At 50.7% G+C, this 26,300-nt stretch overlaps 1 protein-coding gene across 1 annotated transcript; it reads right to left on the bottom strand.

Annotated features, from left to right (window-relative positions):
• Positions 1-6,475: 6,475 nt before the first annotated feature.
• RPIA (ribose 5-phosphate isomerase A) lies at positions 6,476-24,547 on the bottom strand. Its single transcript, XM_069014745.1, has 9 exons — positions 24,280-24,547; positions 18,152-18,212; positions 16,000-16,055; positions 12,138-12,197; positions 11,204-11,268; positions 10,803-10,871; positions 10,162-10,303; positions 9,569-9,668; positions 6,476-7,665 (listed from the first exon to the last, which is right to left on the bottom strand). The coding sequence occupies exons 1-9, from the start codon at positions 24,460-24,462 to the stop codon at positions 7,568-7,570; spliced, it is 834 nt and encodes a 277-aa protein (XP_068870846.1). The 5' UTR covers positions 24,463-24,547; the 3' UTR covers positions 6,476-7,567.
• Positions 24,548-26,300: the final 1,753 nt, after the last annotated feature.

Raw genomic sequence — 26,300 nt, 5'->3', positions numbered from 1 at the left:
GGAGGGGTGGGACTGGACCAGCCAGGGGCTGTCCTGTGCTGGGCACAGCCAGTCCCAGGTGGGTCCATGGTTGTTGGGAGTGCTGGGGTGTCCCTTTGTGACAGAGGCACATTCCCGGGCTCCTTGTGACACAGGGGCTGCGCTGTGCCCAGAGGCCACTGTGACCTCTGGGGGGGGTTTTGGAGCACAGAGGCCTAGGGTGCCACTGCCCAAGAGCACTTCTCTCAGGAGGCAGCAGCTACCTGAGAACCTCTGCAGGAGAGCATGACAGAGACACCCAAGGGGGAGAAGGTGAATCCCAAATCCTTGCCCACCCAGGGGCTGATGAGCCTGAGGAGGCAAAGGATGAGGGATGCGGCAAGAAAGAGAGGCTGGTGATGGGACAAGGCTGGGCTTCACCTATGCCAAGACAGCCCCCTCCACCCCATGCCTCCTCTGTCCCACAGATGGACCTCAAGCAGCTGCAGGGGGATCACAGGCTGTCACAGAACGAGAAGCCCTGCCCAGATGCTCCTCCTGAGGCACAAGAGGCAAAGGCAGCAGCATCTGGCAAGCAGGTGCCCTCAGCAGGGGCAGAGAGCCACATCCCACCCCTGCAGAGCCCCTGCTCTCCCCCAGGCCCCTTAACCCCCCCAGGGGACAGCCCAGACCCTCAGCAGTCAGTGCTGGCAGCACCAGAGTCCAGGGAGGGGGCCCAGGCCAAGGAGGAGGAAAAGAGGAAAGTCTGCAGTCCCCACCACCTGTGCCAAGGGCAAAACTACATGGAACAAGAGCTTTCCCAAGGTGAAATCAACAGACTCCTGAAGCTGTCCCAAGGGGAAAACAACAGCGACAAAGCATCGTTGCATGAAAACTGGGGGCGCATCACCATCCGAACTATCTGGGTCAACCCCCAGTACCCAGAGCTCCTTCAGGACCCTCTCCAGGAGGAGGCAAAGGCAGCAAGTCCTTCTGCCTCGGATGAGCAGGTGCCAGCAGCAGGGGCACAGAGCCCTGCCCGGGACAGCCCCTGCTGCTCTCCCTGCTCCTCACAGGCCCAGCTGGCAGCCCAGACCCTCGGCGATTCGCAGGGTGCCCACAGGCAGCCCTCCAGCCCCAGGCGGGCTCTGTGCACCCTGCTCTGGTGCTCCTGCATGGAGGTGCAGCTGGACGATTAGCACCCGCTGCCAGACTCTAATTCAGGTCAGCTCAGTTGTTGTCAATATATATTTTTATACTTGCAAAGAGCTCTGGAGAATCGTCATTGTCCCTCGTTACTGCGCAGAGACTCAAAGCAACCAACAGCTTTCCTGCGGGAGGACACGCCAATAAAAGATGCTGATTTTCCAGCAGTGCTCAGTGGTCCACCTCGGGAGCCAGATGGGTGCCAGCAGCACCAGAGATTTGAAAATCAATGGTTTCATGCCCTTGTGGTCAAGACAGCCACCAAGCACCACCTTACCTACAAGAGCCTCTCTGGGAACAAGCAGCAGAACACAGAGAGCACCTGTCCACATCAGCTCCCCGAGGCCCTCTGCCAAGAAGTTGTCAGCCAGGTGTCTTGGGAACCTCCTGGACCTGTCTTTTCCAGCTGTGGGGTGTTCCCAACATCTGGCCAGTGGAATTGTCCCACAAGGATAAGGGAGGTTGGGTCATGGGTGTCCCGAGGGTCCTTAAAGAATAACTCCTATGTGCCATGTCCTGGCTGGATCCCACGATGCCAATGAACAATGTCCTCTGACTGGTGTCCAGAATTCTGAGCATTTGAAGTGAAGAAATGTCACTTTCAGATAAAGAAAAGGAGCCTGGATTAAATATTCCCTGCTGACCTGGCACATGGGAGAGGTTACCAACTTTACTTTCTGTTCACTGTCTCTAGAACATCCATGATTTTTAAGGCTCAGGTATTAGATTTACTCCAGGGGAAAAAACCCCAGCTATGTAACCAGATGGGTTTTCCTCCTCTCAACTCGACACAGGCCAGCCTCAGCTGTGAAGAGGGAACATGGAACTGCGGCTGCCTGCCTGGGAGCTTAAAAACATGTCCATCTGATTTTCAGGAAAAAAATATCCTACATTTTTATCTTTTATACAGGACCCAAAACTGATTTAGTTGAAAAGCAGAAAAGGCAAGAAATTGCCCAGGCAGGATGGATTAAAAAAATACTGAACCTCTGAGTAGTTTTGATGTGATTGTGAGTGACACATGTGGCAAAACCTTGCTGTTACCTCCAGCTGTACAACCCAGTGAGCAGAAAAGATTTTTCTAATGATTCTACTGCTGAGGGTGTTCAATCTGCTAAAAGTTTCTTGCTGACTTGCTTTGAAAGTGACAAAAAGCTCTTTTTATCACTCGCTGGTGCTGAGGCAATGGTGTTGGCGAGGCAGAGCATCCCAGGTACTGGGAATTAAGCTCATTGGGTATTTGTGGGCATCAGAGATGTGAGTTACAGCAAAGCAACTCCTTGAGCAGCTTCCACAGATCAGATGAAGGAGCAATAATGGCCTTGGGCTGCTGGGCAGCCTCTGAAAGGAGGCTGGAAAAGGCGGTTGATAGCCAGGGCTAGTCACGGCAGCAAATCCACAGGAAAAACATAGAGCCTGAGCAAAAACACTCAGCACAGCCCCAAAGCCCCAGCCAGGGTCAGCAGGTGCTGCTTCAGCTCTCAAATAAGGATGAAAGAAACATTTCATAAATGATAAACCACAGCTCACAGCTGACCTGCAGAGAAACCTGCAAATACTCTGTCAAAACAGTGGTGGTCTGTGGCAAAGAGGCTGAGTTTTCCCCAGGTGCTCATATACAGCAGATCAGACCCTGAAAGCCATCTCAGTAAACAGAAACTGTGACTATCTGCTTGCTCTTCCATTAGACAAGATTTTGGCACATTACTTATGAGCTGTACTTACGGATTTGACTCTTCACTGATGTGGTCCAGCTCTCACTAAGTTATGTATAAAAGTAAAGGAAAGAATGATAATCTCCTCTTCTAATACTCTTTTAAGGGTTACAGGAAGGCAGGACTGTCTTTTCCTTCCCAGCAATAAACTAAGATAGTAATAAAAGCATCCCAGTGTACCATCTAGATTTACAGCAGGGTTTTTCAATTTCATTTGCCATTGCCAAATACATTACATTGGGATTAAACTGTACAGGTTATTAAATACTGATTACAAGAAGACAGCGTGCTGTGGCAGGCAAATAACTTGCAAGTTACTGAAATTAAGGCTTTGAAAATGTTTTAAGGGAATTAATGTTTAATTAGAGGTTTTGATCTATAAGGCATTCTAGCAATAGCTTCAGTAAGAGATTACACAAACCTGTGAGACATTTATAAGTAGAAAGGATACTTGATGTAGTATTTTCTTTAATTAATCCTGCACTGAAAGACCACCACGAGGGAATTTAGAGTTCGGTGCACAATAAAAAAGACCATTCCAGTTAGCAGTACTTCAGCTTCTTTGGGGCTTTTTTTGCATGATCAAATTCACGTGCATGTATTTTTAACAATATGGCATGAGATGAACTTTGAATTTAGTGTGATAAAGAATATTTCTAATTCAACATCCCCAAGTGAACTTGGATATTGAATCCTGGGAGGTTTACAGATCTGAGGTATTTGGCTTAATAGCCACTTTTGTTCTTCTGCTGAATTTCATCTTTCTGTTACTGACTTCCAGAAACAACATAAATCAGCAGAAGCATTTTGCTTTCCAGCATGATTGATGGTTTTATCTTTCACTCACACATTCTCGTACAAAGTCTCCTCTTTTCACTAAAAAAATAGTTTATGTAATTTCCTGTAGTCAAACCAAGCCACTGCTCCTTTACTGTTTTGCTCACTACATTTACTCTCAATGATCTGACATGATTTTCACAAGACTAGAAGTGTCATTAAGGAAGTGTAAGAGGTGTTTGTGTTGGTAGGTGTAAAAATACAAACTGAAAAGTCTCATGCTCTGAAAAAAAAAAAAAACCCTGGTCTCAGCTACCAGAATTATGGAGTTACAGGGCTGATAAAACTCCTGTTAAAGTTACTGGAAGGGGAAATGAATAAACTTCACAAGTTCTCAGTACAAAAACCTGGCAGTTTTAGGTCTTTAAGTTCATCTTCAGTCTGAAATGCATCACCTTTCTGCTGATGTACTGAGTGAAACAAAACTGCAAAGACATTTTTTGAGGATTCAAAAGGCTGGATAAATTTGAAAAATCACTTTGAAAATTAGGACATCTTTCCTTTTCCTCCATTCCTGGTGCAGCTGGACCAAAGACAGTGTCATTACACAATTTTTTGTTAAATCCACATAGATAAAAAATGAATCTGGCTTTATGTTTAAAAGATATTAATACATATTACAGCTTACTCATATTCCTCACAGCTAACTTTTATCACTGGTTATGGTATGCTGATTTTTTCCTCATCACTTCAGCTGTAATAGTTTGGTTTAATACCCAGAGCACACATTTTCTATGCTGCCTGCTTAATTATTTTCACCTCTTTTTATGTCACATTTCTCAGATCAGTAATTATGTCAGATCATAAATCCCATCCTACACTGACTATAATAACTTGACAGATAGTAATATTTTCTATATAACATGGAACAAGGTGAGTTGGTTTAACAAAACACAATTTCTTTCTAGTTAGTTTAATTAATTCATCTTAATTATTTAACCTATTAACCACAGGTTAATTAAATTGAATCTGATGCACTCTCTTACTATATTTATATTGCTTTTTTTTTTTCTCTGAGTGGGACCAGTGTTTCATTACCTCTGTTGCTCATTAATTTTAGTGCTGCTGTTGCTCTTTCTTGAAAGGTTTGTTTCCTCCAGGGCCAAGTTAATCCATAATTCAGTGCTAATGGTAAATCTCTGTGCATTACCCACTCTGCACAACCTGAAAGGCAACGTGGTGGGGCTGGACCACAGCAGGTAACAGAACCCACTGCAGGAATGCACCCTAAATAGCCACAACCAGCCTGCCTTGGGTGTAAAAGGACACCTCCTTCCACCTGCTTTTGATAGCATTTTTTTCCCAATGCCATTTCTAAAAACATATCCCTGCTTTTCTTCCCAAGGTGGAAGGGAGAAGCATGGAATAGAACTGGCAGCCCCCTCTCTAAAGGCTTCCAAAGGCTCTTTGTAGGTGGTAAAATCAAGTTCAACAAACGAGCCCAGGAGCTCTTGGGAGCTGCTTCTACCCCAGGAAGTGACAGGGAGCTGCAATGCCTGCCCTCAGCTGGAGATCTACCATGGCATGATCATCTAGAAACTGTTACCTCTCCAAAAACACATGTAATAATGGTGATAGCCTAGAAAAGCAAGGACCAGGGATTAGAAATACCCCTGCTGCCTGTACACTTCACTTTCTTCAAACAAGCTCGTGACAAGGCAGCTGAGCATCAGTGTAAGCGGGCAGTGCTGGTGGCCGGGCAGGGCCAGGGCACAAAGCCACCCCAGGAGGGGATGGACTCCCTGCACCACACCTGAACGTGCTGGCAGATGAAGATGAGGGTGGTCATGACAGATGAGGGAGCCTGGCAGCCTCCAAGGGAAAGGACATGACCATTCCTAGGAGCCCCTTAAGTCAAACCCCATCTACTGACTCAGCAAATGTGAGCTGGGGGAGCTTGCACAAGGGTTCAGACACCACATTTTCTCCAACATTTCAGGGATTTTAATTCCACACAGACATTTTAATTCCAGCTGTGTGGTACAGTGCACACTGTGCCCAAGACCCACTCAAAGTCCCACCCCAGCAGGGGAATCTGCTGCAAAAGCCCCCATGAGATCAACCTGCACCCCAAGTACCCAGAGCAGCTCCAGAATCAGACCTGCCCATCTTCAGGCTTAGACCTAAGGAGCCCCTGCTAAACACAAAGCTGAATGAGATCACAGCTGGTCCAGGGCCAGAAAGTAATGGTGCAGTAATGGGTTTATTGGCTTTTTGAGAAGGAGCTGTTTGATTTCAGACAGAGGAGAGTCAACAGAAGCACTCGCTCCCGCTAATCTCATTTCCAGCAGCACGCTGAGTGAGAAGGCACTTGGGCACAAAGCTGTGCTCGATTGCTCTCTGTTTATCCAGGATTACATTAGGAGCCCAAGGGCATCTGAAAACAGCCCCTGGTCAGGGCTAGGGCTTTGCAAATGGCTTCTGCAACACCAGGCTTGCGGGAAAAGAAATCCCAGTGTTTCCAGCAAGCTGCTGGCGGTTTGCTCAGTACAAGAGCTGGACTTAGATGCACAGGTTTTAGACGTGCAAATTGAAGACAGTGTCTGTTGAGGAAAGCACTGCAGATAAGTGTTGACCAGACAATCTGGTTAATTTTAAATAGCACATTTACCTTAAGCAAAAAGAAATCAAATGCAGAAGGGTGGATTTGGCCTGGGTGAGGGATTTTTGCAAGAGGGAAATTAGCAGAAGTTGTTCTGACCATGATCTGCCCCATTATCCAGAAAATAAGTTACTTTGAGAACAAAATTACCACCAAGTCTGGTATAACAGCTCTTTATTTCAGTGTCTAAAACACAAGGAGAGGGCTTGCATTTCGACATCAGAACCATGCAAAGCACCTATACACCAAAAATGAGATGTTAAACAAGTGTCTCTCTCCTGCTACACATGAAAAATTTAGGCAGGAAGACTCTGTTTTCCTCTGCGTTCTGCTCTATCCTTCCACAAATCAACCAGCTGTGAGGGGCGATAATTAACCTTCACTCCAAATCAGATCATTTGCCCCTGAACACTATTCCATACTGCCCTAAGCTGCTAAAATATACTCCTGTAAACTTCATCAAGCACCCAGTTCTGCTCTTGGTCTACAAGGACAAAGTCCCAAACATCTCCAGCTACAGGATAGACTTTAATCAGAGGTACTGAATTAACTGAGAGCAGAGTTTGGCTCAAAGGATTAATGTCTCCTCCATACAGAAGCCCAGAAAAGGCCCTTATTAGTGTCCCAGAGAGGGGGATGCAGAGACCACCCTAGGCTCAGAGAATTGTCATGTGCACAGAGGACAACCAGACATCCTGAACTATTAAAAAACAGTGGTATAGAAAAATAAAAGGCATAAAATACTGAACCAAAAAGGTTCCAAATAAGGCATCAGCAGGTCCCAACTGGATGTGCTCCTGTTACATACATCACCCTCCCAGCCAGGACAGTTAGGAAGATGCATTAGGATTGTATTTCTGACCTCCATCGTTAAGCACTACGAGCAACCAGAAGGGTTCAAGTTCTCTTCAAGAAAAAGAAAAAAAACCTTCCAAACACAAAACCAGGGAGTACTGTTTTTGGTAAGTATTTCTTAGAAAACAAAATAAAAACGTTAAAGCAATTCATTGAAACGACTCATTAAAAAAAGACAACATTCCTGTAAAGTAAAAATATATATATAGAAATAGAATCTATTTTTTGTTTGTTTGTTTTTGTTTTGTTTTTTTTTTTAAAAAAGACATTCAGTATCACGTCAGCGGATTCGGATGGGGCTTTCCCGCGGGTCTCCTGCGACAGCCGCTGCTCCTTAAGGCAAAACGTCAGGTTGGCACCATCACAACAGCTGAGTCCCCGTGGCAGGGCCCTGTCAGCAGGGCTGCTTCTCCCGCACGCTGACGGAGCCGTCCTCCATCCCAAAATACACCACCTCAGCCATGTCGACGAACAGCCCCGTCTCCACCACGCCTGCGGAATGAGAGGTCACCGGTTACTGCCAGAGCCACCCCTGCGCTCGTGTCCTCTGCTCTGCCCGTGGTTTTGCTCGTTAAAAACCACCAGTGCCTCCATCAGAGGTTTGGAGAAGTGTCCAACCTGTATCAGCCACACTGGGAGCTTCTGGGAAGTCTTTGCCATGCAGCCACTCCCAGCAAAAACTCTCCAGAGACTGAGAAACAATTCCCAAAGCTCCCCCGAGGTTCATGCTGCCCAAGCCACCACTGTTGCACCAACACAATCATGAGAAAAGCATTTTCTGCCATCTGATGGCCCATGGGAGCAGGAGGAAGCTACAGACACCCACAGGATTAGGGACTACTTCCTTTGCCTTTAAACTCATCTAAAAGACTATCCTGTAAGAGATCATCTGGATAAGACTTGTTCAAATGTTAAGATTCAGCAGCTCTGGTACTGCCTCTGCAATTTGTAGCCCACTTGCAAATGTACTTTTGGTTGCATTCAATTATGGGGTGCTCCTAACTTCACAGTGATCACTGAGACACAGCCAGAGGCCAGGAAGGGGGATAGAAATGGAGGACAAGGGCTACCACAAGCACAAGGTGGCCAAAACCTTTCTACTGGCATTGCATTTAGGCTTTAACAGCCTCACATTTAGGCTCATCCACTTCTGGGTGGGGAAGAAGCTCTTCTTCCCTTAGCAGGTCCATTTCTGAGCAGCAAATGGCACTGGGACCACACCCACAGGACGGAACAGGTCCCATCATTTACCATTCCTTTCTCAACCAAAAACAATGCAGGGAAGAAGTTCCTGCTGTGCAGAGTAACCAGGCACTGTCTGCCTCTTGCACAGAAGCAGCTCTAATAATAGAGACATTTGTACAGCCAAGGGCAGCAAGTGGATTAGGATATGGAGCACTGCACCAGGGGCAGCCCAGACCAGCAGTGGTCACCAGAGATCCCTTGCAACCCCAGCAATTCTGTGATTCTGTGATAAGAACTACGGAGGGAAGCAAAACCACTGACCAGAAACAGCTAGAAGTTACTGGTGACTCTTCACCCAGTCTACACCAAACAGCCTCTGCCTGGTCTGGTGTTTCAGTAGTGGAGCCAGGACAACATATGGCTGCTTTGTGGGGACGTTGGGGTTTGTGCAACAAGATCCCAACCTGTTCCTGCATGTTCTGGCAACACATGAGCAGTCAGTGAAGGCAGCTGTGTTATGGACTCCAGGGGCAGGCTTTGCCAAGACAACCAGAGAGACATCCAGATGCTGCTTCCCTGAAGTTCAGAGAGTGCCAGTGCCCCTGGCCAGACCTGGATGGTCCAGAGGCAGCTCTGGCCTGGGCAGCAGGTCTCATGCAAGGCAGGAGTCCTGACTCATTCAACAGAGTCCTTGCAGAGAGGCTGCTTTGTTTGTAAACAGAGCACTCAGCACTGCTACCTACTCGAGCCCAGCAAGAGCTTGGGTACACTTTATCCTCACAGCAAGGCGAACATGGAGGGCCTCCCAATGGGAATGGAATGGCAGGGCTGTAAGCAGCTTCTGGAAAATACCACAGCACAGTGCAAACCCTCCCTCCACCAGTGTTTCCACTAAAAGTCACTCTCTAAATGAGCACAAGGAGAGTAAGGAAGAGGACAGGACTGTTGTGTCTAATGGGAAGCAGCGTCAACATCAACCAGGATCACTCCAGGTTTTCACCACCATATGAAAAAGCCACATGGGCACAGTTGTACCAGTTGAGCTGACTTATCTCTTGAGTAGAAACAGATGTAGGGACCTGCAGGAGGGCAGCAAATACACACACACACATTTCCTCATATCCAGGGGAGAGCTGCCACAGTCCAGGTTACTTCTCACACACCAAGCCTTAGCCAGCTTTTGTGGTTTTTAAAAAATCACAGACATCACCTGGTATCATTTTTATAGCGCTGTTCACTTCACGCCACTCATGAACCTTGTCGAACTTCCAGTCCAGGATGAAGTTCCCATTGTCTGTCACCACAGGGCCCTGGAAGCAAACCCAGTTGTCATGACATGAGCCCCATGTCTCCTGATCCCAGCCAGGGATTGTCACAGCCCTCACTGGGACCAGCTGTCCCTGCTGCAGTGTTTTAGAGTCATCATTCAAGTAAATTGGGGCAGTCCCCACAATAAACCTGCCAGTGAAACCATCACCCCTACCTCAGGCCCTGTTTGGCAGCACAGACTGCCCTGCAGCCCCCCAACAGCCCCAAGAGCAGCAGGTCAGACTCAGGCTGGCAATCCCTCTGCTCCCTGCTCCGGGATGTTTCTTTAGGGGTCATGGCCAGAGAGGCTTTCAATGAGCAGCCTGAACCCCTAAATACCCAACTGAATAACTGTAGTAAGGAGGAGTTACACAAGATGCCACTCGTGGGAGTGAAAGCCCAGATTTCACTAGATGAAGGGCCAGACCTCTGGAGCTGCCTTTGCCCACGCTCAGACGGTTCCTCAGGGGAAGCAGGGCTGCCAGGGACACTCACTGCTTTGTTAACAGCCATCCGCAGCTCCACGACACCGCCGAATTTTTTGGTCAGGGCTCTGGTGACAGGGACATAAGCCATGGGGATGACCTCGATGGGAACCCCCTTCTTCCACTGCTCCCCAAGGTTGTCAGATTTTTTCCTGAGGGCACAGTTTGAGGTGGAATTAGTGTTGGACATTACACTGCTGACACCAGTGACGTCACCCCAGGCCCTTTGCAAACCCCTCAGGCACAAGGCTCAGGAGGACACAGGGTCAGTCCCTGTGTGCCCATTGCAGCAAGAGCCATACATGATGCTCTATCCAGTCACAAGCCCTGTTTTGACATGTTTTGGACAAGCAGAACAAGAGCTGTTTTTTCCACAGCCCATGGCTGGAAAATTTATCCCATGCTGACAATCACTGAGCTCAAAGAGCAGAACTGCCACTTCCCCACAAGCTCTGCTGACTCCCAAGCAGGCCTGCTGAGTTAAAAATTAAGCAAAAAAGATAAATTGAATTGCTGGAGTACTGGGAGCCAGGCTCATTTCCACCCATTCCTGCTCTCCTGTAACCATTGGAATGACAATAATGGCCTAACACAGCACCATCTCAAACCTCCCATGGAGGAGAAAGGTATAATGAACAGTAATATCTTCACCTGTAATCAGCAATAACAATGAAGCACTTTGCAAATCCTGCAACTATCTTCTCCTGTGTCAAGCAGCCACTGCAAGGGGGAAAAAATAAAAACAAAACCAGAAAACATCAGACTGAGCCCCACTGTGCCTAATGGCCTTGAAGTCCAGTCCCCTCCATCATTTCTTGCTGGTTTTGGTGCTGGCATTGCCCCACACCTTATCCTTCTTATCCTCACCCCTCACTTTGTGCCCCTTGTCCCTGGCAGCCTTGGCCAGGAGCCATCTCCCCTTGTGGGTGCACACACAGCCCTGCACAGGATCCTCTCCAGCCCACCCCAGAGACACCCACAGCCACACAGGGATGCTCAGAGCCCCCACCACCAGCACTGGGACAGACGGACAGATGGACAGCAAGGCTCACCCGCCACCTTTGATAAGGTTGAGGTCAGAGTCCACCTCATCTGCTCCATCGATGGCAACATCAAGCTGTGGGAAGAGAAGAAAATTGGTGTGGAAACCCCTCCTGTGCAGCATCCAGGCCCTGCTCCTGGTGCAGCTCCAGGGGTGGTGGGTCCCAAGCAGCAGTCACAAATGTCACCAGAGCTGGGAGCACCTTGGTGCCAGCCTGAGCAGAGTGTCTGATGGGCCACCCAAGGATACCCTGAGACCACCCAAGCCCCTCTAAAAACCACAGGCATGTGAAAGCAGGAGGAAGAGAAACCCAAACCAACTGCTGGCCTGCAAGGCACATCTCCTTATCCTCTGGTGTCATTTAAGGACCAGCGTGCAGGATTTTCCTAGGAAAAATCTTTGACAGTTCAGCAATATCCCTGCCTCAGGCCTCATCTTGGAAGAGAAGCCAAGCACCTGGAGGCAACACAACCCAGCAGCCTTCTTGCCATCTAAAAGGACAAGAACTAGGAGAGAACTTGGGGGAAAAATAAACTAAACCTGATAAAATCACAGAATCATTAAGGTTAGAAAAGGCCTCTAAGATCATTGAGTCCAACCACTCAACAAACCCTGCCAGGTCCCCACTAAACCATGTCCCTAAGCATCCCATCTACATGTTTTTTGAACACTTCCAGGGATGCTGATTCCACCACTGCCCTGGGCAGCCTGTTCCAGTGCTTGACCAACCTTTCAGTGAAGAAATTTTTCCTAATATCCAATCTAAACCTCCTGTAGCAAAACTTGAGGCCATTTCCTGTTGCCCTAACTCAAATTCTCACTCCTGTTCTGCAGCGTGGCTGCCCAAACTCAGCCTCAGGGGAGGACAAAGGAGCCTGGACACGTTCTGAATGACCAGCTGAGAGGAAGGTCAGGTGAGGTCTCAGCTCCATGGTCCCACTTACCTCTGGATTTCGGTCCAAGTCACTCAGTGTTAAGCCATTCTGCAGGATCAGCTGACGGGCCTGTGCACCAAGAAGACAACAAACACCATTTACCAGTGGCAGGAAAGGAAAACAGACTCATGGCATCACTCTCTAGCTGCAGCAAGGATGGAGCCTCCCTGGGAGAGCTCCACTGCTCCACTCTGAGCTGGTGGAGAGGCTGCAGTGGGAACACACAGCAAGAGAAATTGATGTTTTCAGACCAGAGCAGTTTAATCAAAAGGAAATCCTGCTGCTGATTTAAACTAAAATGCTCAGTGGTGCAACAGGACTCCTGGGTTTGGGTTTCTCCATACTAAATAGCAGGAGGCCTCATCAGCTCGGTGGAATCACTTGCATCAAGCAGATATGGAATTTTAAATCCTACGTTGTTTCAGCTTGGACATCATTCTCCCTCACACCCATCCAGCCCTTCTTATCTCCTTCAGTTGAAAAATGGGACCACGAAAATTAAATATTTACACCACAGCAATGTGGAACTAACAAAGAAAATATTTTTCATATTGGAAATAAGCTAAAAAATAAACAAACAAAAGCATAACTCGTGGGAAAAGTGTGGGAAGCTGCTGCAACAGCTACTTGGTGGCTCCGATCTACTTCCTGCAGTGGCCGTGTGTTTCCCTCTAGTGGCCACACAACACAGGGCACCCAGAGCTGCCCTTGGCTCAGGCCCTCAGCTTAAACAGGGAGTCACAGAATTGTCTAGGCAGATTTAGTAACATGAAGTCCAGCCATTAACCCAGCACTGCCCAGGCCACCAGGTCCCCAAGTGCCACATGTACATGTCTTTTACATCCCTGCAGGGATGGTGACTCCACCACTGCCCTGGGCAGCCTGTTCAGTGCTTGACCACCTTCTCAGTGAAGAAACTTTCCTTAATATCCAATCTAAACCTCTCCTGGCACAACTTGGGGCCATTTCCTCTTGTCCTGTTATTTGTTACTTGGAAGAAGAGACCAACCACCACCTGGTTGCACCCTCCTGTCAGGGAGTTGTAGAGAGCAATAAGGTCCCCCCTGAGCCTCCTCTTCTCCAGGCTGAGCCCCCCCAGCTCCTCATCACACTTGTGCCCCAGACCCTTCCCCAGCTCTGCTCCCTTCTCTGGGCACACTCCAGCCCCTCAGTGGCCTTCTTGTCCTGAGGGGCCCAGAACTGGACACAGGACTCAAGGTGTGACCTCACCAGTGCCCAGCACAGAGGGACAATCACTGCCCTGGTCCTGCAGCCACACTACTGCTGATACAGGCATGGGGCCATTGGCCTTGCCCACCTGGGCACATCTTGGCTCATGTTCAGCCACTATTGACCAGCACCCCCAGGTCCTTTTCTCCTTGGCCACTTTTCAGCCACTCAGCCCACAGCCTGGAGTTCTGCAGGAGGCTGTTGTGGCCAAAGTGCAGACCCAGCACTTGTCCTTGTTGAACCTCAGACCACTGGCCTTGGTCCATCTATCCAGCCTGTCCAGATCCCCTGCAGAGCCTTCCCACCCTCCAGCAGATTGACACTCCCACCCAGCTTGGTGTCATCTGCAGAATCTCTAACTGGTTGAATTTTCTATGTTACAAATCATCATTCGAGCAAGATTCCCTCCTTGCACAGACTCTGCTCACGTCCAAACTTGCTACCAGGCTGCAGCTAGACCAAGAAACCCCAGTGCAATAGCCTGGATCAGCTGATTCCCCTGAATTCTACCCACTAACACTAACACAGTGCATCAGTCACAGGTATTGGCAGCCCAGAAACATTAGAATTAGCAGGTGGCACTCCTGGCAATGAGATATGACTTTTTATCATGGCATTTCATAGCATGCAGTTTTAACACCCATGGGCTGTGGGGCCCTAAGGACCCACAAAATGTAAGGAATAAAAATCAGTGGGTTGGCATTTATCACATGGTGCCCACGCAAGGCGATTTCAGGGATCTGGGAAATGGAAAGCATTGAAAAACACTGTGCTGCACATGCAGGCCAGACCCTGAACAGGCTTAGAGTCAGCGGTGTGGCAATGAGGTGGCTTGGCTCTCTCCAGGCTCTGCTTGCAAGGCAATGGGAGCAGTGGGAACCAAAAGCAGATCTCCCATAACTGAGGGAAAAGAGGTGGTAACTGCACAGCACTTGGCAGGAACAGTCCCACTCCGTGGGACTCTCGGCACGCAGCCTGGTGAAAAGAGACAACGCAAACACCAGGGGACAGGTACTTACCCTGATCTAGCTTTACTCATGGTGTTGGATTAATGACCTGACAACAGGGAAGGGAGGAGTATAAAAGCCCACTGAAACCAACTCTTCCTTGCCAGTGACCTCAGGCAGCCATCTACACCTGTGCATAGTGAAAATAAAATGCTGTTTTGCTGGCCCGGGAACACACCACTCAGAATTGGTTGAGGTCTAAGAGACTGCAAAAGATACAAGGCAGCCCTGTGTTGGGAATTTTGGCTCCTGCAAGTGTATGATCTCTCTCTTCCCTTTAACAGCAACCTTTTTGTTTTACTGGTAAGAAACTCGGTGATGTTAAATGAACTATGACAACATTTCAAGCCAGGACAGGCTCCAGCCCATGCTCATTACAAGAGCTTCATCAATATTTTCTTTAAGAACTAATGACTGAACTCAGAGCACTTCTCCTAGATTCAAAGGGGACATGGCATTTCAGGATGGGAATAATTTTAGAAAGATCAAAGACAGACTCTCACCACAGTCTATATAAGCAATGGAAGTACTGATACAGGTTAAATTTTTATCTTTTTTCACTTTCTGGCCTTTGCAGCACCTTGCATTATACCCTAGTTGGCCACTGGCTGTTTGCAACAGCTAGGAAGAGAGAGCCCTGTCACCCCCACACTTAAACAACTGCAGGGCAAGAGGATGTTAAGTTTTCCTAAGATTTTAGGATAATTCAGGTTGGTCTCTATCCAACCTCCAGGTCAAAGCAGGGTCAGCTCCAAAGTTGCTCAGGTCTTTACCCACCCAATCCCTGAAAACCTCACAGGACAGGCTCTGCCCCTCCTGCCATGCTGCCTGACTGTCCTCATGGTGACAAGGTTGTGACAAAAGTACAGTCCCCAGGTCCACACCAGGACCATGAGAAGGACACATGCCCAATTCAGTATTGCCACCCAGCCTTGAAAACCCCTCAGGTGATCCCCATCACATCACCTCTCCCTGCCCAAAGGGAGGGAACAGAGGCAAAGAGACCAAAGCCAGTTGCCAAAGGCATGGGAGATGCTCAGAAGCTTCCCCAGCAGCTCTGTATTCCACCACCAAGCCAGGTTCTCCCTCTCCCTCCAGCCCCCTCAGCATCTAGCTTGGTATGAACCAATTCCTTCAAAGGCTGCACAGCAAACAAGAGGTTAAGCCAATTTCTCTTCTGCAATTTCTTATCAAATCCAGCTGATGCACTTGAAGTTCCCCCTGAAAACACAAGAGCTTGCTCTTATTCTTTACAGCTGTCAGGGCTGATACAGACTCCAAGGAGACAAAGTGTCTCCAGTGAGCTTTGCACTACGAGTCTGGTTCACCACTAAGCAGCATTTTCCCACAACTGGGATCCAGAGAAAGCCCCACACCGACCCTGACACAACCAGCCTTACCACACTCGCTCAAAATGTACCTCCCAGCCCTGAGCTCAGGTAAGGCTAACACAGCACCATCACCTTCTTTGTGAGGTTTATCTGCAGGGCTGCACCACGTCTGCTTTCACTGGTGGTTTTGGTTAATTCACACCACTGTGAACCACAGAGAGGCAAGGTGGCCTCCCACAGCCCAGGGAAGATCCCCTGCAGGAGTGTCTGGACTGGCAGGAAGCAAAGGAGGAAAGCACTTACCTGAAAGGATGTAGGGATGCAGACAATTGCCAGGTTCTCCTCCTTAACTCGCTCAGCTGCAGGAAAAAAGCAAGAAGCCTCGGTTTGTTCATTGCACAAGGTAAAAACACAGCAACTTTCACTTTAAAAAACCTCATTTCAGAGCAGCCCCTCTGATTCACTGCAATTACTTGCTTGGCTTGCAAATAACTCAGTCACGCTCAAAATGCAAACAGGTGTCACTCTCCATAGGCTGAGGCTCAGTTTCAACAGTCAGAAGTGTTTAAACACCCACTCTGGCCCAGCCCAAGCCACCATGAGCCATTAACCTTTATGACTCCAGCAGCAGAGGAGCTCATCAGCAAATCCTCACCTGGGAAATCGGCCCCATCCCCTCTCTCACTCCATTAGACAGGATTTTGCTGCTCTCCATGTAAACACAGAGCTCCAGCAGCTGTCTGAAAGGTTTGCTGGTTTGTTGCCCTGGGGACATCACATTAATTTATTATAGAACATTTAAATATATGGCAGGGAAAGGACTAATAAAGTACAGTATTCCATTAAATGGAAGGAAATATTTCCTCCCCCAGGCTAACCTCAAATGACTAAAATCTATTATTAAGGTATCATTATGGACAAAATGTTATTTTAGTAATTACAATACTCAGGCACAAGCCAACAGCCCAAGAGTCAGCAAGAGCTCCTGCACCAGAGCAAGCACACGAGCTACATGCTCCAAGGTAGCGCTGCTGCTGGAAGGATGGAACATGCAATCCATGAGGCTGGATGTTGTTACAAGCCACATCCCAGTTCTAAAGCAGTCAGGAGACATGAAAAGCCAGAATTTGCAGCCTGGAACAGCCACTCCTCTTCAAATACAATAGCCATTTATTTAGAGACTGATTCTGTGCTCAAGGAGGGAGTGGTTGCAGTACTGAGCCAAGCCCAGAAGGCTGAACAGCAGCTCCCAGACAATGAAGTGCATCACACACACAGTGTGGGGCCAGATGGGTGCCAAGGGGCAGCCCCAGCCCTGCCCTGTCCCTGCACAGTGAAGGGCTGGGCTGTGATCAGAACTCAGCCTGCTCTGGGCTGCGATCAGAACTCAGCCTGCTCTGGGCTGCAGAACAGCTTTGCCTGAGGGAGCTAGAGGTCACCAGGGGACTCCCCAGACAGGCAGAGCCACCCAGGCAGGACACACTGAACTGTGCTGCCCAGGGAAGTGGTGGAATCTTCATACCTGGAAGTGCAGATGTAGCACTTGGGGTGTGGTTTGGTGGCGAACATGATGGTGCTGCATCGGATTTGAGGATCCTGGAGGTCTTTTCCAACCTTAATGATTCTGTGATTCCTCCTCTGTATCCAAGCAAGGCCCCCAAGAACAACAGGGCTGATCCTGCACTCCCAACCTACCATGGCCCCCACAACTGCTCTGCATGCAAGGACATTCAAAGTTCAGCACCTCCACACACAGATCTAGGGCTGAGAGTGCCCTGCAAAGGAACTTTAAACTTCTGCACCCTCTGTAATGAGATGTGACAATAATTACCCTCACACTCATTTTGCAAAACCGCATTTGCCTCACTTGAATATTTTGCTGAAATGTTCTCAATCACGCCCTGAGCAAACCCCTGCACCTGGAGCGAGCAGGTAAACCTGGCTGTGGGGTACATAAACAAAATACAGCAGGATTTCACATTCCTCATTTTCATTACACCTCAGCAGGTGTAATGTGACAGCAGCCCTCAGTGTGAATCACGTGGATGTGTGGAGCAAAAGGAGCCACAGGCAAACGGGTTAAAGGAAGCAGAGCAGCTGCATGGCCCCGAGCCACACAGCAAGTCAGCACTGGGCAGAGCTGGGCAGAGCTGGAACCAGACCAAGGAGCTCAGCTCCAGTTTGTGGTGGGTGCCAGTGGAGTGCTTTTTCTGGCTGTGTGGGGAGAACAGGTGGCGAATCATTACCTCCTCAGGACTCTCAGGCAGTAAATTTGGAGCCCAAGGCCCAGTTTTAACCTTCAGCTTCAAGCAGGACATAGCAGTCAGTGAACAGACCTGAGGCATCAGCTTTAAGTCAGCATGCAGGTGATTTAGGGTGCTTTTTAAGTAGTTGGGGCAGATGGAAAAGGGGACTTTTTGTGGTGGGAGGGACAGGAAGGGGATTAGGACCGTACCTAATCGTTGCACCGCATGTACAATCGTAGATCCACTTCCAATCCCAAGAACTTGATTGTTCTGCAAATCAAAGAGAGACAGAGGAATGCTGTTACTGGAGCCTCCAGATTGTCCACTTTCCCCAGTAAAATTGGTATTATAAACACATGCAAGAGGAGCCTTGTCCAGGGATGCACGTGGACACAACATCTCAGCACTCCACAGGCAAGGAAGGGAACACGCTGTGCCAGCGAGGGCATGGCCATGGTGTGCGGCCAAGGGATTTTAATCAACTCTCCCTCTCATTAAGGGACATGTGCTTGCTAATTACCAGCACGGTCCGATCTCAGGGTGTTCCAAACACACTCACTGGTGGTTGCTGGCATTCCATGAAAGCTCTCCTGCCGGAAAGCTGTGAATTTCAGACAATACCACAGAGGAAGAAGGGGAAACAACCTCAAGATAAAATCTCCCAAGGAAGCCACACAGTAAAAGGCTGGGTTTGCTGCCAACTATATCGTTAGTAAACAGCACAGATGCACCAGCAGCCAAAGCAGAGAGCACAGCAGCTGTTCCTGTGAATAATAAAAAATGTTTTCCAAAACAGTGTAAAACTGCCTATAGGAGTCCAGCAAAACTTGGAAGGTGGGTGAGCCTGGCAGCATGTGCTGAAGAGGATGAAATTTTAACCACAGCTCCATCCTGACCCTTCTCTGCATATTGTCTGGCTTAAGAAGGCTGACTGCCCTGTCATCCATAACACAGATACACTCCTAAAAGGTGCTGCAGGCTGGGGGTGGATGGGTGCACTTGTGTTACTTCTGCAAGACATCTTCTCTGCCACGTCAGTCTCTGTTTATCATCAACTCAGTTTCCCACCCCCTGTAAGTGACCTGCAGCCTTCTGCACTCCCCATTTTCGGTGTACTTCATTTTCTTTGGATAGGATCCAAAGCTTAAATTGACTTAAAGAGGCCCAGTATCACCACAGAGACTTCAGATGAGGAAGACTTGAAGACAACCAGAGATGCAGGCACAGAGCTTTTGTGCATTATCTCTTGGATATTAGACAGATCTGGAGCTCTTTCCTCATGTGCAGCAAATCCAGAGTTCAGCAGCTGTGGAAAAAGCCACACCTGCAGCACTTCAACCAGCAAAAATCTTGCTGTCACGCAAGTTCACCTGGAAAGGTGCAGCTGAAGACATGTCACACTCCGCTGGCATTAGTCATTTCTCTTGCTTCTGCAGGTTAAAAGCTTAAAGAAAACAGAAGTTCTCCAAAACCAGAGGCTCAGCTTACATTAAAGCCCTCACTAACCACGGTGACTCTGCAAAAGCTGGGGAGAGCAGCAGTGGCTGCACACCTGCAACATGGCCAGCAGAAACCCAACAGCTCCTGAGGTTTCTCAGTGTCACCCACCCAGCAGGCAGAGCCAGGCAAGGCCAGCCAAGGAAGGGGCAAGCAAAGCTGTGCAGAGGCTGGCAGGACATGGGCAGTACCAGTGTTCCCAAAAGACTTGTTTCAACCCGGGAAGAGGCAGTTTCTTCTCTTTGCCCTCATTTCTGTAGGTGGAACACTTTCTTGGAGCAGCTGGGTACCCTAAAGGGATGGGGAAAGCCTCAGCATCAGCCACTCCACTATAATGAAGCAGGAAGAGCTCACAAGGGTCCCAGCCCATCCATTTATCAGTGATTAGAGGTGAAGTAGCACTTCAAGTCAGTCTAAACTGATGTTGTCACAGCCCCTGCCTTACCGTGGCTCCCACCTCTCCCTCCTCAGCTCCAACCCCAGCCAGACCAGGGGCAAAACCAACCATAAAACATCCACTTTTAAAAACAGGGGCAGGGCGAACACTGGTAAGAAGCAGAGCACTGAGGAGCAGCACCTCATACAAAAAAAATTACGTTTCAGGTTGTTTACCAAAAGCCCACCAAACAAAACCAAGGCACTGAGCAACAGCACAGCTGAGGACCCACGTATGGGTGAAGTGGGCAGTGACCACAGCACTTTCCCAGCCAACCCAAGGGCCTAAAGACACTGCCCAGCATTACAGAAGCTGACATGGCAACACACAGGAGCAGTATCAGCAGCACACAGCGACTGGCCAGTCCAACCTAAGTTTACAAGGTTACAGAGCAAAGAGCTCCAGCTAAAAGTAGTAGATAAACACAGAGCAAAGCCCAGTTTGCTCAGTCCTCTCTGGGGCAGCAGGACATAGCGCTCCCACCTGTATTTTCATTGCTAACAGAGACACTCACAGGGCCCGCCTTCAGAGGTGGTGTATAAACGCAAAGCCAGCTCACCCCAAGCAGCTTACAGCTCTAAAACCCCAAGCCCTGTGCCAGCCCCGCTGCCCCAAGCTGTCACAGCCCCACAGTGCACGGCCTCTGAGGTTGGTCACCTCAGGGTCCACTCCAGGACTGGGGAACTCTGCTTCTGAAGCTGCCTGGGGACAAGTGCTCTGGGTAAACACACCAATCTAACTTTAAATGAAAAAAAATAAAGGAAAAAAAAAAGGGAGAAACAAGTTCTCCTCTCCTAATCCCCCCTCCCACCTGTAGGTGTGCATCTGCCACACAAGGAGCTCCTGTGCTGGGGCACAGGCAGGGGTGGGTGTGAAGGAGGACACCAAGCGAGGAGCCTCACCCAGTACCAGTCCCAAGCCCCCAGTGCCATGGATTTACGGCAGAGTTAAGCAAAAGAGATTTGTCCAGCAGAACAAACCCCTGAAGCCAGTGGTGTCTCCCACACATCCCTGCTGTGCAAGGGAAGCCTTCACTTTGCTTTTACAGATAACCCTCCTCCCTCCTGAGAGCTCTAATGAGCAAACAAGAACGTATCCATTACAAACAGCAGCTGCCCTCTGACAGTACAAACTGACAGCTGAGACCATCCAGCTCTTGGGCAGTGACTCTGAGCTGCTTCTTGCTCCTTGAAGCCAACTTGCATGAGCATAATACCCCAGACACTGCCTAATTTACTTAATCAGCATCACAAGCTGGACATTGAACTTTAATCAGCTGGGACACAGCCAGAAACATTATCCTAAGTTTGCCTGGCCACAAAATAGCACAAAGGCCAGCTATTTCACTATAAAAGTCCAAAAGTACTGATTTTACCCCAAATCAAAGGAGCAGCCAGTTATGGTAACTCACAGCAACAGTGGTGTCTTGGCTCCACATCTTGTGAGACTAATTCTTCCTCCCATTAACCCTCAATGCACAATTTTGGGCTTGCCTTGGGTAAGAAAGGGGATTTTTATGGAACTGCCAGAGTTCCCAGGCTCCCCCATCTTACAGACTGATCACTTTTGGTCGTGGTGGCCAGGTGGTGGGTCTCAGGCAGCACGTGGCTGTGCTCTCTCAGGCAGGTACAGACTGCTGCGAGGAAAGGGGCTGCAAAACAAGACAAACTTTCATGGGCCATAAGGGAAGACATCAGCAACTAAACCTCAAAAGGCTAACCCAGCAAGGGGGGAGCAGGAAGGGAAAGGGATTTTTGTTTTTCTCCCCTAACTGCTAATATCTACTTTCTTAACAGCAACTTCTCACCCCGATTTCACCACTGCTGTTGCGAAAGGGCTGGCACAGCAAACACTGCGATAAACCCCTGCGTGACTGTAACCGTTGGTCTTCCAAATGCCTGTGATCAGGCTGTGCCAAACTTCAAGCAGCTCCAGCCCTATCTGACACTGAAAGGGTTGAGTCAAGCCCCTGGCTGCATTTCCCTCCCTGCAGAGGACAAGACAGAACCCCCTAGTCAGGGGCTGTTGTTCCTTGCTTGGGTGGTCAGAAATAGGGTGCAGCAGCAGCACATCCGGACTTGGAGAAAGGAGGAGGACATGGCATTAGCCTGAACTCCCACCACAGCCCAGCTCACAGCAGGGTGCACAGTGGAAGTTTGGAGGTGCAAGACATTACCCCAGATTCGGCATACACAGTGCTGAGCTGGACGAGGCATGGAGCTGCTGCCAGGGAGGCACACACTGGGGAAGGAAAAGCAGTTTTCTTCCTTCTCCCCAGCTAAAGGAGTGAAGTCCAAAGTGAAGGAGAAAGAGGCTCAGCAGGACCCATCTGTGCACCCAGGGTCCCTCTTTGCACCCAGAACTGTCTGTGCTCCAAGTGGAGGGTGTATTCTCAGTGCCCCCCACTGCAACCATGAACCTCGGGGCTGCTCTATGCACTGTGGAAGTCCGTGCCACCTGAAGCCCATAACGCCCTGGAAAGTTCCATACAACCCATGGCCATTCCATGCACTTGGGAGTCCTGGCACCCCACAGCCTGTCCCTGCACCTAGAGCTGCCTCACACACCCCTGGGTCTGTCTGTGCACTGGAAGGCTCCGTGCACCCCTTGGCCGCTGTGTTTTGGGGGGTCCTGGCACTTTAGAGTTGCTCCATGCACCCCAGGGTCCGTCCATGCACCGGGGATTCCGTGTATCCCATGGCCCCTCTGTGCATTGCAGGGTCCCAGCACCCCAAATTCTGTCCCTGCACCCGGAGCTGCTCCATGAACTGCAGGGTCCATCCGTGCCCCTGGGAGAGCCCGTGGCCGCTCTGTGCTTTAGGGTGTCCCTGCACCCCAGAATCGCTCCATACATCCCAGGGTCCATCCGTGCACCGGGGGACTCTGCACACCCTGTGGCCGCTTCGTACTTTGGGGTGTCCCTGCACCCCAAAATCGCTCCATGCATCCCAGCGTCGGTCCGTGCACCGGGGGACTCTGCACACCCCGTGGCTGCTTCGTGTTTTGGGGAGTCCCGACACCCCAGAGCCACTCTGTGTGCTGGAGGATCCGTGCATCCCGGATCCTGTCCATGCACCGGGAAGCTCCGCGCACTTCACTGCCACTCCGTGTACTGGGGGGTCCCGGCACCCCAGAGCCTGTCCCTGCAATCCAGAGCCGCTCCATGCACTGGAAAAATCCGTGCACCCTGTGGCCGCTCTGTGCATTGGGGAGGGTCCCGGCACCCCAGTACTTGTCCCTGCACCCAGAGCCGCTACGCGCACCCCGAGCTCCGTCCGTGCTCCGGGAGACTCCGTGCGACTCACGGCTACCTCGTGCATTCAGTCCCAGCACCCCAGAGCCCGTCCGTGCGCCCGGAGCCGCTCCACGCAGCCCGGGACCCGTCCGTGCCTCTGGAGACTCCGCGCACCATGTGGCCGCTCCGTGCATTAGGGGGTCTCTGCACCCCAGAGTTGCTCCGTGCACCCCAAGTTCCGTCCGGGGATTAGGGGGTCTCTGCACCTCGGAGTCGCTCCGTGCACCCCGAGCTCCGTCCGCACACCGGGGAATTCCACGCACCCCGTGGCCCCTCGTGCACTGGGGGGTCCCGGCACCCCACGAGCCTGTCCTTGCACTCCGGGATTTCTCTGGGTACTGGGGGTTCCGTGCACTCCAGAGCCGCTCCATGCGCTGGGAAGCTCCGTGCACCCCGGAGCCGCTCCGTGTACTGGGGAGTCCCGGCACCCCACAGCCTGTCCCGGCACCCCGGAGCCGCTCCGCGTACTGGGGAGTCCCGGCACCCCAGAGCCTGTCCCGGCACCCCGGAGCCGCTCCGTGTACTGGGGAGTCCCGGCACTTCACAGCCTGTCCCAGCACCCCGGAGCCGCTCCGCGTACTGGGGAGTCCCGGCACCCCAGAGCCTGTCCCAGCACCCCGGAGCCGCTCCGTGTACTGGGGAGTCCCGGCACTCCACAGCCTGTCCCGGCACCCCGGAGCCGCTCCGCGTACTGGGGAATCCCGGCACTTCACAGCCTGTCCCAGCACCCCGGAGCCGCTCCGTGTACTGGGGAGTCCCGGCACTCCACAGCCTGTCCCGGCACCCCGGAGCCGCTCCGTGCACTGGGGTTTCCCGGCACCCCAGAGCCTGTCCCGGCACCCCGGAGCCGCTCCGTGCACTTGGATGCTCCGTGAACTCCATGGCCACTGCATGCATTGGGGGACCCCAGCACCCTGCAGCCACTCTACGCTTTGGGAGGTCCCTGCACCCCGGAGCTTCTCTGTGCTTTGGGGTGGTCCCTGCACCTCGGAGCCCCTCCGCGCACTCCGGGTCCGTCCGTGCTCCCGGAGGCTCCGCGCACCCCGCGGCCGCTCCGCGCACCTGGGCTCAGAGCCCCCCGCGCCCCGCAGCACCCGGGGCTGCCTCACCTGGACGTGCTTGTCCACGGCGGCGAAGGCGGCCCGTTTCTTGGCCTCCTCTGCCATGGTGCCGCCGAGCCGCCCGCGGGAGAAGCCGCGCCGCGCCGCCGCCCGCCCCGTTCGGACCCTCCCCGGCGGCCGGGCAGCCAGGGGCGTGCTGCGGAGCAGGGCGAGCCGGCCGGGGAGCCGCATGCCGGCGCGGCCCGCCCCCGGGGGGCTTTTCCTCACGGGCTGCAGGCCTGGGCCGTGCCGGCTCCCTCTCCTCCTCCGCCTCCGCCTCCTCCTCCTTCTCCTCCGCCGGAAGGCTGGGACTTGTAGTGCTGCGAGCGGCGAACTACAGCTCCCACAATGCCCGACAGTCCCCGGAGCAACTTGTTGCATCGATGTATGTACATGTATAAGTACCGAGAGATGGGGTTTGCCAGGGCTGGAAGGGTTGAGGCATTTCCGCAAAGAGCAGAGGGATGCGCGGTGTCCCGCCTGGAAGTGCTGGGGGAAGAGGGAGGATGGCGGGGGGGAACCCCTGCAGGAGGCCAGGCAATGCACTGAGCTCGGGGAGTTACTGTAACTCTGGCCGGGCTTCCACAGGTTTTGAGGAAGAGCCTTTCTTGGACTTTCACTCAAACTTTGTAGCACGATTTCCCTCGAAAGTAGCAACATGGACATGAAATATGCCACGGGTCCTCTGAGCGCATCGTATCAACCAGCACTTTAGGCCTTACCCCACCCTGCAGGAGGGTCGGGACAAAACCCCATGGAGGTCTCCCGTCCTAAAGCACATAGAGCCTTTTTCTATTTGCCATAGTTTTTCCCTCTACCTTGAGTTGACTTCAGTTGTTTCTGAAACAAATTAGAGAGACAGAGCAACCTTGAAGTCCCCCCTACATGGGCATTTTCACTCCTGTGAGACACATTAGGACCGTTCACAGGTACCTCAGCTTCTCTCCAGGCTGAAGTCCCACAAAGGTGGATGAGAACTGCAGGTGCTTGCTCCAAGGTCAGGCCACAATTCGTAGAGAATAACCTTTTTATTTGCACAACAGAAAAGCTGCTGCTGACTTCTCTTTTTAAATTCTGTTTATGACTGGCTTGGTTTGCTGCCAACCTCTGCGATTCTGCTGTGATTTTCAAGGACTAGAACTATTTCCCTTTGTTTTCCCTGGGCCGGCACATCAGTCCTTGAACAATGGGGTGGGATTTCAACAAAGACGCTATTATCATTGCCCGGGCTTATCTCAGCGCGGTAAGGCCTTACCTTTCTGTACAGCGCAGGTGACTCGCTGTTTAGAGCAGCACGTGGCTCTATGCAGTGGTTCAGTGTTTTCTGCCAGCTGACAACGATTTTTCCTGCAAGTTACCCATTTTAAACTGCAAATACATACGTCTAGTGGGATATATATTCAGAGGGAATCAGACCAAAGCACTGTGTTCCTCCGTGATGCAAGAAGGGTAAAACTGAAGGAACAGCTGACTGAGTTTGGGGAGATATTACAAGAGCTTGTAGTGACAGGACAAGGGGGAATGGCTTCAAACTGAGAGTAGGTCGAGATTAAATATTAGGAAAAATAATTTGATGTAAGGATGGTGAACTGGAACAGGTTGCCCAGAGAAGCTGTGGCTGCCCCATCCCTAGAAGAGTTGGAACAAGCTCCGGGCAACCTGGTCTAGTGGAAAGTGTCCCTGCCCATGGCAGGGGGTTGAAACGAGATGATCTTTAAGGTCTCTTCCAACCCAGGCCACTCTATGATTCTATGATTATTCTGCTCAGTATCCTAAGTATTTGACTGCTACCTGAAATGAAGAACAGTCACTAGGGTTTTATGTTGACTCAGGAAGCCCACCCTGGGCTTCTCTCAAATCCCACCCCCAAAAGTGGGGAGTGTTAGCATAGAAGTGTGGGGTGATAAACCTGTTGTACCCTTACAGCAACGGCTGATAGCTTTGGCTTAAAACACATCTTGCAGTGCCTGGGGAAGCACAAACATTCCCACTTCTAGATAATGACCTTTCTGTCAGCAATTTACCTGGAT

The sequence above is a fragment of the Aphelocoma coerulescens genome, chromosome 4, assembly GCF_041296385.1.
Source record: "Aphelocoma coerulescens isolate FSJ_1873_10779 chromosome 4, UR_Acoe_1.0, whole genome shotgun sequence".
NCBI classification, from domain to species: Eukaryota; Metazoa; Chordata; class Aves; order Passeriformes; family Corvidae; genus Aphelocoma; species Aphelocoma coerulescens.
This window is presented reverse-complemented; position numbering and strand designations above follow the sequence as displayed.